The sequence below is a fragment of the Mycetomoellerius zeteki genome, unplaced genomic scaffold (genome assembly GCF_001594055.1).
Source record: "Mycetomoellerius zeteki isolate Tzet28-1 unplaced genomic scaffold, Tzet1.0 scaffold785, whole genome shotgun sequence".
Lineage (NCBI taxonomy): Eukaryota > Metazoa > Arthropoda > Insecta > Hymenoptera > Formicidae > Mycetomoellerius > Mycetomoellerius zeteki.
Genome location: NW_017257814.1, coordinates 38,834 through 52,439, shown reverse-complemented (window position 1 = coordinate 52,439; position 13,606 = coordinate 38,834). Strand labels below are relative to the sequence as shown.

Genomic DNA, 13,606 nt, shown 5'->3' with positions numbered 1-13,606 from the left:
CCCCCCCCCCCCCCCCCCGCCACCGCCACCGTCAACGTCATTGTCGTCGTCGCCGTCGCCGTAAACAAGAAAGAGAATCAAAGGGAAGAAACGCGAGGGAAGGCGGTGAGAAATAGAGCGAGAAAAGTATCCTTTGATAGAGACGAGATTGCCATCACCGGCCGTGATTGCAGTGGAGAGGAGAGCGGGAGGGAGAGTGAGAGAGAGAAAGAGAGAGGGGAGAGACGTCGATCGGGCGAGGAAGCGCGCGGAGACCGCAGCGCGCGCGCGCGCGCAAGCGCGGCGCGCGGGCGGGTGTCCGGAGGAGGGCGGACGGCGGGAATCGCGGAACGGGAGCGAGTGTAGTGCGCGTAGCGCGGCGGGATTCGGGGCGCTTTTCGAACGGCGGCGGACCCGCAGCGGTAGCGGCGCGGGCGGCGCGGGCGGCGCGGCCGTAAACAACGACGACGAGGACGACGAGCAGCAGGACGTCGTCGCGGCCGCCGGTCGCACGGTCGCCCTCGCGACCAACTCGATCGCCTCGATCGCGGGCCGTCGTCGTCCGTCTCCATCCGTGTCTCGATCGTCCTACCTCTCGCTCAACTCCGCTACCGCCACCGCCGTCTACGCGACTAACGCGACCCAAGAACCTGACGGGCCCGGACCGTTAGACGTCGAAGGGAAAAACGGCGAGCCGCGTGTATCCTTCCCGTGGTGTGTCATGGGGTGTTTCGGCAGCCAGAACAAGGACAGCCAGGATGAAAGCAAAAATCAGAAGAGACGATCCGATGCCATCACCAGGCAGCTGCAGAAGGACAAGCAGGTTTACCGTGCCACCCACAGGCTACTCCTGCTCGGTGAGTATATATACCTATACTATATGTATAGTACACCACGTTATATTGTAGTAGTCCCACTCTCAACCTGCTTCCTTCTCCGCGAAAGCGAAGAATCTCTCGATCAATAATTTTTCTCCAGGTACATCTTCTTCTCGATGATATTATTATTCAGTCAAGTCGTATTCATCATGTCGAATGATGCGATTCGACCGACGGACGCGACGCGACGCGACACGACGCAAGGAAATTATAAGCGCACGCTTAGATGCGAAGACGAGCGTATAATCGATATCGCTCGTGCTCCTCCTAGGGCCGAATCCAACGACGCTTTTTAATCTCACGGGATGTGTGTGTGCGCGCGCGCGCGCGCGCTTCAAGTTTTTTAATTAAAGTGAACCACGAGGACACACGAGGTAAAAATTGTGCAGAGGAGGATAATCCTGCGTTTGGGTCCCGCGCCGCGTCCGCATATGCTCGAAAGATAATCCTCGATCCTTTTCGCAGGTTCGTCAATCGAGGCGCGTTAAATATCGGACAGGGCCGTCAGTGATTGTCGGTTTCGAACAAAGAGAACCTCCGCGACACCGGGGGTGAGAACCGACCGACCGACCGGCCGGCCGCTATCGCGATGTTCAGCGGCGCGTAATTCAATTTTATCGATTATCGTACGAGCTGCAGGCACCCACGAATATCCAGTGGCTGCCTCGTGTTTGTCGCCTCTTTTCGATTCTCATCTCCTTTCTCTCTTCCTTCTCTCTCTCTCTCTCTCTCTCTCTCTCTCTCTCTCTCTCTCTCATATTCTCTTGTCTCATAGCTGTAATAAAAAATTCAGCTTTGTGCTTACATTATTTCGTTATTCGTTATGCTCTGCAGTATAATAGAATAAATCTCTCTTTTTTCTCTTTAATGATTTTCAGACATGTTTAAACAAGAGTTTTTATACTTTTTCAATCGTTTAATGAAACGTAGCGCTTAATACTAGTCGATACAAATATGTGTGCTGCCACTAAAGTTTACAATATTTTTTCTCGCTATAGATTTTGTTCTATGTGTATCTGCACATCTTTTTCATCGAAGCTCCTCCCAAATAGTATAAACTATTTACCAATAAATTTAACTTTTTTTTTACTTCCTGTTTTTGTGATGTCCAGCACTAACCGATTCTATAATTTTTACTTTTTAACGTTATTACGATTTTTTGTAGTAAACAATACTCATTTTGTAATTTTAAATTCTAATAATAGTTTTAGATTGCTTTTAGTTTACTTTTAAAACGCAGTTTTTTTCTCAGATTTCTTTCTTTCTTTCTTGTATTTCATGTATTTTTCCCTCTTTCCATACCGAAAATACGTACGTGCGAAAAACATTGATTATACAATACATGCCTGTTTAGCTAGCGCGACGCGACGTTTAACCCAGCAGCGCTCCGTCTACATTCGCTTTCCTATTATCCGGCGTTTATGTAGGTCGACGTTCTAATTCGATGCGAATGCGTCGTCATCGTCATCCTCGCCGTCGGAGACGCGGGAGACGGACGGAGCAACAGCTGTCGCCGTATTGTTTCCTCCTCGCGTGTCATTACGACCACGCGAAACCTGTGGCCGATTGTGGATATCTCCTATAACTTGTGTCATCGCGTTCGCGACTTGGATCACAGAAATCTTTGGTTTGGAAAAAACTTGGAGCCAGAATTAAACACGTAATCGTACCTGGCGTACGAAAAATATACATTATACATGTATAACACTTGTATTATACAAACTGATATAGTAGCTTTTCTTTCTCGTAATATTTGCAAAATTTTATTTTGTGATTTACTTAATAAGGCTTTTGTATTATTTTGTAACCAGGGATTACGTCACGTAATGCTACTGAAGAGTTACAAGCTTTCTCCGATTAAACTTCCGCAAACTTATCGTTCACTTGATTCACGAGTTTTTAACGAGAATTTAAGAGTTTATATAGCGTCGAGAGAATATTTAACATTTGAAAAGTGATGCTAAATGTTAGGTATACATATAAAACGAGCACAACATTAGGTATATATACGTACAAGTATTAAGAATACGCGCGATAGGAAATAATGTTGATACTTGTTGTGAATTACGTTGAAAACATATGCACAAAGTTGAAAAGCTTGATATCTATTTCGCTCATGGCCGAGGGCGAGAGGATCAAAAAGGCGCTTTAATTAACTCTATTGCGATCTAGGTCACGATCTCGCACATCATCACACATCACACTGCGGGAAATCCCGTGTCCCGGTTCATTTTAGAGAACGCCGAACATTTAAATCTCGCGGAGTGCACGCTGCACGCTGCACGCTGCACGCTGCACGCTGCACGCTGCACGCATGAAAATTGCACGTAAATGCGCATTCCGCAGTCGTTCATTCTCGCAATATATCGTTAAACCTTGCACGATATTATAATACCTTTTATCGTGGCGGGCTGATCGATAACTATATTACATATACGATACATCTCGGTTGATGAAATCTCAATTCTGTGAGATATTCTTTCGCGCGCGTTATTAAGTTATTACTTACATCGCGCGGTGCGTCAGCTGAGTAGCAGCAACATCACGCAGCAACAACACCACGCCAGAGAGATTAATGTCGCCAAAGATTATTCAAACATTTTGTATTTCGCCCTGTTTCAGGAGCAGGAGAGTCCGGCAAAAGCACGATTGTCAAACAGATGAGGATACTGCACGTCAATGGTTTCAGCGAAGCGTAAGTTTCATCATTACTTAAAAACTTGCAACGGCAAACGCGCGCGGTGCGATCGCTTATACGATATTACGGCTCCATCCACATTTATTACATATACCATTATATACCAAATTATCACTCGGACCATATCAATCGTTAACCCGTTAAAGGAGGAGGTTTCTCTCCTTTGTTTCTCTCCCTATCGCCGCGAGGCTTTTCATCGCGAAGCTCGCGTTAAAATTAAATAAATGTCAGCGAAATGCGAGATATCGTACTCATCCCTGCTACTCACGTAAGCCGTTTACGAAACGCGAGTAGGCTACCGTGTACGCGGTACGTTCATTGAATTTTGCCGGAGCATCTCTTTCACTGTAGGTATAGGTACACCTACGACTCGAATCTCGCGAGACGATTTTCGAGAGGCACGTAGCCTAGAGACAGACACAAGCTGCTATACATCCTTGTATATGGCTGAGAGCATGTAACGCTATTTTTACTATCTTTTTATTTGTGGCGACGCGTTAAGTCTTTTTTTCTTGGCATTCTTTTTTCGTAACGACCTAACGACTTGAATCGAATCTCGAGGAACGTCCGCGAGAAATCGAATCGCAAATTGTAGTGTATTAATGAATTTTTTAGCGCGTTCTGTGCGAATGATTCATCTCATAACCGGTTCAGACCGCTGCCTGCAGTATTAGCTACAAGTAGCGTCACATCAACACGTGGCTGATACGGATCCGTTATTACTTAACGATTTTCCTTGACTATTTTCCATGTATGCGACGCATTCATATTGCGAACGTTATATTTATTCTTCACTCTTTTTCACAATCATCTGATATTATCTTCGAAATTCGCATTCACTGGAATTACTTTCTTTTACAGATAGATATGTATATCAACGTTTTTCTCTCGTTTCAATAAAACGAGAGAAGCGTTTAATTTTTTTTTTATTTAGCAGCGTTCTGGATGATTTTTCTTCTTTCTCGAATTGGATATGATTATCTAGATCTTTTTTCATTTTTATACACGTTCATTTTTCTAGCCTGCTGGCAATAGTTATCTCATGCGGTTACGTCTCTCGTATATTGTATATATTCCATTTTACTTGGTTTCCTTCATCTTCCGCTATTCCGCTGTAAATCTTTTGTCTGCTTCAAGGAGCCTCGTTATTCAATAATTCAATAATTCGTGCATTCTCTCGCGCACGGATGTTGGCGGTTAGATTCTTTCCAATTTTTACGCTCGCACGTCCAAGTTCTATTCGGTCTAAAGTCTAAACGGTGACAACTGTGAAGCAAAAGAGAACAGAAGACCGTCTTTCATTTCTACATTTCACTTCTTTGCAACTTTTTTCTCAATCTGTACGCAAACTTTTTTATTTTGCGACAAGTTTTTAATTTGAATGTCTCGAACAAAGAGGATTTATTCTCTTCAGCCGGAATCTTTGAAAACAGACAGTTCCAGAAATACGCATTATTGATCGGCCATGAGTTCTCCAGCGAGTTGTTTTAAATAACGCGTGGTAGTTGGCCGCGCTAAAATTATCGAATTGGTCTGAAAATACCGATATAAAAGAACACACGGTCTGTGCTATCGTTTCATTCAGCTCGTGACTCGATCATTATTGCTGGTCGACCTACTCTTGCGCTACTATGTCTGTTGTATACAATACACATTGTTAGTCGTAATACTTATTGTTAGTCACATTTAGTTACGCGGTCAACAAGAAATTGGTGTCGGATTTCTAACAACGCTAACGTTTGGATCTAACATGCATCTTCGTGTTCGCAGGGAAAAGCGGCAGAAGATTGAAGATATTAAGAAGAATATTAGGGACGCCATTTTGGTAAGTATCCTCTCACCCTACATATATCTATTCCTTTGTGTAAAAGCTTGACAGACTTATTACATGAGCATTGAAATCAATTGTAAGAAGAGAGGTTGGGTAATTTGGCAAGTGAGTTTAATTGGCAAAATTATAGATTATTACAAGAGATATTCGCTCTTCTACTTAACTCTTTCTTTTTTTTTCTTTCTTTTCCCCAGCGATGATCTCATCGATAGTCGAATTCTCGTCAGTGTTGCATCACGGATTCCGTGTTTGCTTCCAAACCAAGTTTTAGTAGACACACAAATCGTTGCGCTCAAAATAACACTCGACATAACCGTTACGTGATACGCAAATTTGCGATATCAAATCTAGCTGCAAGAGCATTTCGTCACCGATTTATCATTCAGACTCGCGTTCAATGCGCGCGCAATTCTGTTTTTGCCCCCAACCCCCCTCTTCCCCTCCCCAGGCAAAATACAATTTGCCCTTTCGTACACTGCGTTACCCTAACGTAAACGGCGCTACCTTCAACAATTTTTTTACATATGAAATTCTTACAAAGTAATTAACAGCGTGACAATTACAGCGATTACCAGTAATTATACAATAATAAAAGATAAAAGTGTGATTCTAGCGAGAATATTACAAGTGTGATTTTTTAATACATATAAAGTATTTAGATCGTAATACTCCTCATCAAGATTAATCAATAATATAATTCTTGTTATACAGTTTATACGATTTTTATTACATCAATAATAACGCACATACCTATATAGACACATATATGTATATGTATTATATAGATAGACGTAAGAGGATAATATAGACGATTAGTGAATAAAACGATAGGTATAAATAATATTAATATTTTATTTTTACAAAAGATTAGATTTAACAACTATATACATATGAGAAAAGATATAAATTCTAACGTAAACGCATAGATTCTAACACACAAAATTATTTTAACCTTTATATCTACTATATGGAGGAAATTTTTGATTTGAAGATATATATTTCCTACGTGCGCGATGACAGATAAGAAAAAAGACACACGTTGCTTTTTTTTGCAGACGATAACCAGTGCGATGAGTACGTTAACGCCGCCCGTTACACTAGGAGACATGTCGAATCAGAGCAGAATGGACTATGTCCTGGAAGTCTCGTCTTCCCCAGACTTTGATTATCCTCCGGTGAGTCAGCCATGGCTTATTTGCGTTGTAATGTGTTGCGTTGTATTTCTCCGTTCACGTAACGTAAGGTAACGTAAATAAGAGGGAATCCCCGGACCGATACAGTTGCGCGTCACGTAAAATTTGTTTCTAAATGACATGGCTAAATTCCATCAGACGCTAATTCGGTCCATCGGAGATGGAAAAGGGAAGGCGATTGAATTGACCGCGCATGCATACCTACTTTTCTGATCGCGAATTTCGCTCGTGCAACGTTTAATGAGACGCTTTGTACACTTGTCGGTATTTTGAGTTGGTGTTATTTCAACGCATATAAGTATTCCACGTTATAATTTTGATTTGACTGCAATTGTCGATAACCCGAGCAACTATAACACATCGCTCCTATAGTTACATTCTCTCGTGAGTTAATTTTCGTGAAATTACAATTTACATGGTGCTGATTACCTATAGCTGCAGAACGGTATACGTTTGCTTCTAAATTTCATATAAGGATCTATAAACGCATTACAAAGCTTCGCGCACATGTCATTCTGTATCGTATCAATTAATTATTTATTATTTATCTATATGGAATTGATAATTTTTTACTGATAACTTTTACACAATTTTATGCACAAGATGAAATAAGTTTAATAATTGTTCATTCGTAATATTGTATATGTAGATCGTTTCGTCGCATGATATCCAAACTTACAAACGATCGTCCTAGTATATTTGGTGCAACTCGCGACTACTCGACATCGTTTAGCGCACACACCAGGCCGCGCGTAAACGGTAACAAGTACACGTGGTGTAATGGGCGACACGTCGAAATTTATTTGATGATCATCGCGATGACATTTCTTGGCGTGTCTCTCTCTCTCTCTCTCTCTCTCTCTCTCTCTCTCTCGTAAAAGCGGCACTGACGCGACGCGACGCGACGGACGTACATCTGCGGATTAACGCAACGAGGCACGCAGACGTACATAGGTATGTACATACGTACGTATAGACTCTTGACGTGAGAACCACTGCGTGGCACGATCAGTGTTTACGATGTTTATACAGCCACCGCACATGTTAGTCCTGTACTACGTGCTGCGCCATTTCTCATGTACGTATGTGTGTATGTGCACGATATCTCTCAATTGTATCGCTCGCAAATTCATGCGATCATTATAGGTACTCGTACGTAATAAAAATTTACATCGATCGATATGAATTTTTTGTTCCTGAACAGAAGAAATTTCACTGCCAAATCTCAATAAGAGACGATCCTGCTAGCGTAAGATTTATGTACTTGTAGGTATATACATATATATATATATATCGAATGACATGAATCAAGAAAGTTTTATCATTATAGATATAAAGTATAATAGGTATTTGACACAACCAAGTTGTATAATAAATTAATCATCGATTGATTTATTTGCAGTTATATAGTCTGTGTGTTAAGGGCGATTTCGAGAGAGAGAGAGAGAGAGAGAGAGAGAATGAATTAAAAAGGGGCGCGACGCGGCGGGCCTCTCGAAATAAAATGGTTGCGATCGCGACGAAATAATCCGCGGCAGCGTCATTCGTCATTCGTCATTCGGCGCGAGTCGCGGCGCGGCGTGTACGGTGCACTACCTTTGCCAGCGCGCAGCGCGAGAGTAGGCGTGCTTCTGGTATAGCAACCAAAAGTAGTAAGGCTATCTTCGTTTTCAGGGATCAGAAGACAAAGATAGCCCCAATCACGGTTGCTATTAGTTGTTATACCAGAAGCATGCCAAAAATCGCCTAATATTTGTTGCACGTGCGTGGTTGCGTTGCGTTCGCAACGACCGTTGGTCGATGATGCATCGGAATTAATTGAATTAAATCGTTTTGCATCCAACGCGATTCGGGCTTTCGAAGCCGCGTGTTATGCTAACGTATGATTCGCGCAGTATTTATAGATTATTCGCAATAGACGTTACGTTTGTATCGCTAAAGCTCGACGTTACGTTCTACCGTTCGACGCTTTTCGGCATTACTTTCAGATCATTGCGAGATAATGAATCGAAGGATCTGATTTCAGAATTCAACAAATTTAATCAAATTAAGCAAATTCCATTAAAATGTCGAGTATTTTTTTAAAGCATCAATACGATTGCATCATGCATATTGGATAAGCTTTTGCGTGACAAAGTACTTTATCGCATTAATTAAAAAAGAATAAATAAATATTGTATCTGACATATCACCGGCATTTTTTCGTGGCTGATGAAAGACACCGATTCTATTACTACTAGTCGCGAACTCTGCCGGCGCTTTCTTTCGACACGATTCGTGTTTAATTTGCCACTGTCATTCGGCTCTCCATATACTTGTGAGATGAGAGGAAAGAAGTGGGGGTGTTTTGCGGAAATTTATTTTAGGAAAATCCTAGGCCTAATTTCGGCACAGGTTGGCAAAACATATTGGCATCGTTACGATTATTTTACAAACAATCGACTACGTACAAATAATTCGTTGCAAATAATGTAAATGCAAAAATAACGTTAAAAATTGAAATTAGGATGTATGGAGAATCCCGAAATTATATTCTTTCGAAAATGTCAAGTAATTTCAATACTTCTTTCATATACTCGTACTTGTACTTGGGTATTTTTTATACGGGAGAGGTAAACGAGTGAATCAGTATATTATATATATTATATAATAATAAGATGTACATATTATTTCAAAAGATCGTATGGTAAAACATTCCAAGAGAATGTTGTATAATAAATATCAAACTATAAATATAAATAAATATATATAAATATAAATATTGTAATGTTAATTTTTAAAAAAGTAACCCTCTCGCGCGTTTAAAGGATTTACGTTGAATCAGTGAGGGTCTGCAGTAAGCCTTGGAGGCTTTTATCCGCATGCAGCACACAAATTTTACAACGCGTGTGTACTTACGTGTCCCTGTATTTTTAGCCGAGTTTTATGGCACGCTTTGCGACAGTGTTTAGGGGCTTAGCGACAGGCGACAGGATGACGCGTTTGGACGAAATTATTAGTAAGTACGTGTATAATCGCGGTAATAGACGGGCGGAGACACAGCAATAGGCTGCACCAACACGCGGTGATCCTTCCTCGCGCGCGGTGAACGACGCGACGCGACGCGACGCGACGCGACGGATCGACGATGCGTCCGTCCATCGATCGTGGAAGCGTGGAAATAGCATCGACAGGAGAATTTATTAATATAACCGTCGTCGTTATTGCCAAGCACACCGGCCATATCAGCCGTCGCGACTTGGGCGTGATTTGCAGCTTGCGCTGTCCGTGCGACGACACTCGGGATGGACGTTCGAGTTCCGAGTTCCGACTGCCGCGGGAGAACGTTGGAGGCCGTGAGAGAACGTGAGAGAACGTTGGAGAACCTCTTGGTGTCCTGTCCAAGTTCGCGCCACGAGTGCCACGACGCGACGCGCCACTTGAGGCGCATGCCACGAGATGAAAGGGCACATGCCAACTACAACGTTTGTCAATTATGCTGCCGGTCCGTTGTGGTTTTCGGAAGATAAGTCTATGGGAAAATTTTCGCGCGGCTTTGCTACAACTGACGTACGACACGATAGAAATTGCAGCAGATTCAACCTTAAATGTATATTATCTACATATGTATATGCGAATATATGTATATGCGAAAGATTACAATATAATTGAGTATTTATACTTACCTAACGTCGCTATATTAGCGGAAATGTCACTGTCAAACATCAGCGGTATATTTAAAATATAATTCTCGTGATATGGAACGATACTTATTTATTTCCAATTGGGATTTATTTAATTCCTTAATACTCATTAATCGCCGTTAAAAACTTTATTTGAGTTAATGATTATAGAAATAATTGCCGAGAAAATTTTGATTATGAAAGAAAGAGTTTCAGACACGTATACGAGAACATAGACTCTGCGCAAACTACATATAGTATATATCTGTATAAACGAAATTTCTGTTTTGCAATCCATGTACGGATTGTATCTACTCGTACGTTTCGCCAAGAATATCATCGGACGATAGAACACGGTGCAACTGCATGAATGCTCAAATAATTAATAATACTTTACGTTGTTTCGACGTTGATTTATGCACACGGACTGGCATACTTGCACCACGATTACTCGACAACTTTTAATATTCGCGCCGTTTACAAGAGGGCGTCATTGATCGCGAGAAATTCTTAACTTAGAAATATTGCTGTTATTAATATCTATAATGTTTACCAGATAACATTTATTATACATATTTTATTTTATTTGACATTCGATCGCGAACGCGTCCGCGCGCAATAAGTTTGGTTTAGTTTCTCTAATTGTAAGAAGAAGAATTCTATCCCATCGTTTCCTCATAATTTTCGAGTCCGTGTTTCAATGTGTGTTAACTGTTATGTCACGGGAACCAAAGCGCTTTCTGCGAAACCGCCTACGCAAGTGAGGAAATCAAGTTTCCCAACACAATAACATCTAAATTATTAATGCGCTCGACATCTTCTGTCAGTAACGCGAAGTGTAGCCTTGTAGTCGCCATTATTTACGTAACATTCAAGTCGCGATTTTAACTTACTACTAAATGCATAATCTATTATATCTATGTATAACGCGCCGCGACTGTCGAATGCGCCATGAGATAGCTGATAGAGAATGCAGGTGAATTTTTAATAAAGTGCCTCGAGAAACGAATCACGCTCACTATAATTTTTTAAGAAATAGGGAATACTAGAGAGTTTAATCTTTAATAATTAAGCAATTCACCCAAGGAATTTGAACGATTTCGACTTTCAATATTTACTATTTGCAACAATTTGCTAAAAAAAATGTTTCCTAACTTTTTCACGTGAAATTGATAAAAATCCGTTGATCGCTTTTGCAGTCAAGACAACGGCATTTTTGCGAAATATTTTTTTTAATACATCACGAGATCAAGATTGAATAATCTTTACATGTTGATTTAAACAACGTTTATTACGCATTCCTCGCACATATGTACAATACCTACATTCTGCAACTACATTTTTCAACAAGTCGCAGACTTGACGGGCAGCACGTTTTTCCGCGGCGAGTTAACCATTGCACTAATTAAATATTAAATGTTACAACAGTCCGGCGATCCTGTGCAATAAATGTACTATAAATATACGCGAATAGATCATATTGCGATCGTTTCATTCAATTCGCCGACGGATCTTTTCGCGGGTTGCTCACTCATTGCATGTCTATCTTTGAAAAATTTTGAAAGATTTACATTTTTATCTTTTCAATTTAAAGCTACGTACAATGTATGATGCATTAGAATGTATTATACACTTTGCTCTTCCCTCTCGATCCCCGGAAACGATCGCTGGAATGAGCACGTTTCTTTCTCGAAAAGATCAGCAAAAGCGGGTCTAATTATTGATCGATTGTTGTGTTCTTTCAGGAATTCTACGATATCGTCGAAACACTTTGGAGAGATCGGGGCGTTCAGCAAAGCTTTGAAAGGAGTAACGAGTATCAACTTATCGATTGCGCCAAATAGTAAGTCGTTTTATTCTATAAAAACTTACGAAAAAGTTTGATATATCGGGCACCGTTCGAGGTACCGTTGAGTCGCGAAAAATTTATTTTGGGGAATTTAAACCGACTGATCGTTCTCAATGGGTTGTGTCACGTCGTAGCCAGTCCATTCGGATGTGCGTAAAATAACATTGTATAATGAAAGTTAAATAAATCTACAACAAATGAATTTGACCAAACATTTTTAACGATCGATTAATATCATTAGCGTTTCTTGCAAAGTCAATTGAATTTAACGCGTTTGTCCATTGACAAACTGACTCGCTGGTTATTGAATCTTCCTATACGCGAAGACTACGAGATGCGGTTATTGTAATCTATTACGGGGGTGATATCACGTGCACGATAAAAAATCGGGTAAGATAACGTTTACGCGTCGATAACACCACCATACATTGCGGATTTGTCGTCGTTGGGCGCGTACGGTCTTTTTTTAAAATAAACTTCGTTTAACAAACACAACTCGTTCAATAATATACTTGACAGATGTCTTTCTTGAAAAAAATGTTTTTCCATTTTTACACGTGTGGGCAAATTTTTTATAATTACACGATATGCGCGTGTATTTATAGACTTGTGACACCGATTTAATGCCAATGGAAACAATGCCTTAACAAGGTAACCACTTTAATAGAGCCCACCCGTTTATCCAGAAGCTCTCTCGACAAATTGACCCAACCTCGAGCTTTTTTGTGCGCTAATTCGATGATACGAGCGTTGACTTAGTTACATAAAGCGGCGTCGTCACGTAATTCGATGAGATTACGATAGCGATTGCATTTGACTGACGAGGATTAAGCAGTCGATCGAATGCAGTAGCGATTTCAAACGCGAGGGTTATTGCACTACATCTTTTTACACACACACACACACACACACACACACACGCGCGCGCGCGCGCGCGCGCGCAAAGGAAAAGGCATAAATCTTCCTAGCGTAAACTACGACTTTATCCGTTTAGGTGTTTAGTCAATAATCAGCATGTGACTGTTTTTCATCTGCCAAGTCGTCAAACATTTTAATTTGACAGTCTTTTATATGAGTATGTACATCCTCTTCTATGGAATCGTAGTATCATTTGTTTATCGATATATAGTATGTCCAGAAACATTCTGTGTTACTGATTCATCTTACATAATTTGAATCGATCCAATAAAATTTAAACACTCTGAAAATTTTGAGATGAAACGAATAAACCGGGATAATTATTACATTTTTTTAATAATGCCTTACAATAGGGAGTGAATATCAGATGACAAGATACGTATGTATTTCCGTCAACCGAATTCTCTATTTGAACTTTGGTAGGGGAAGGTCACCGATACCGACATACCACTTTGTTTTTAGACAATATTTCTTAAACGAAAGGTAAAAATACAACTTCAAAAACATAAATACAAACTAAAAAGTGTCTTCTATCAGATAGTATAAGCAGTTTTTATAATACTGTTTGCAATTTTGCAATAATTAAGTTTTTCGTAAG

The 13,606-nt window shown here is 40.7% G+C and overlaps 1 protein-coding gene across 1 annotated transcript in view; it reads left to right on the top strand.

Annotated features, from left to right (window-relative positions):
• The first annotated feature begins 304 nt into the window (after positions 1–304).
• Galphas (G protein alpha s subunit) overlaps positions 305–13,606 on the top strand; it is a 24,738-nt gene continuing 11,436 nt past the window's right edge. Inside the window, exons 1-5 of the mRNA XM_018458832.1 lie at positions 305–836; positions 3,480–3,552; positions 5,326–5,380; positions 6,442–6,561; positions 11,987–12,084. Coding sequence (XP_018314334.1) covers positions 701–836; positions 3,480–3,552; positions 5,326–5,380; positions 6,442–6,561; positions 11,987–12,084 — 482 coding nt within the window. The 5' untranslated portion in view covers positions 305–700. The remainder of the gene's footprint in view (positions 837–3,479; positions 3,553–5,325; positions 5,381–6,441; positions 6,562–11,986; positions 12,085–13,606) is intronic.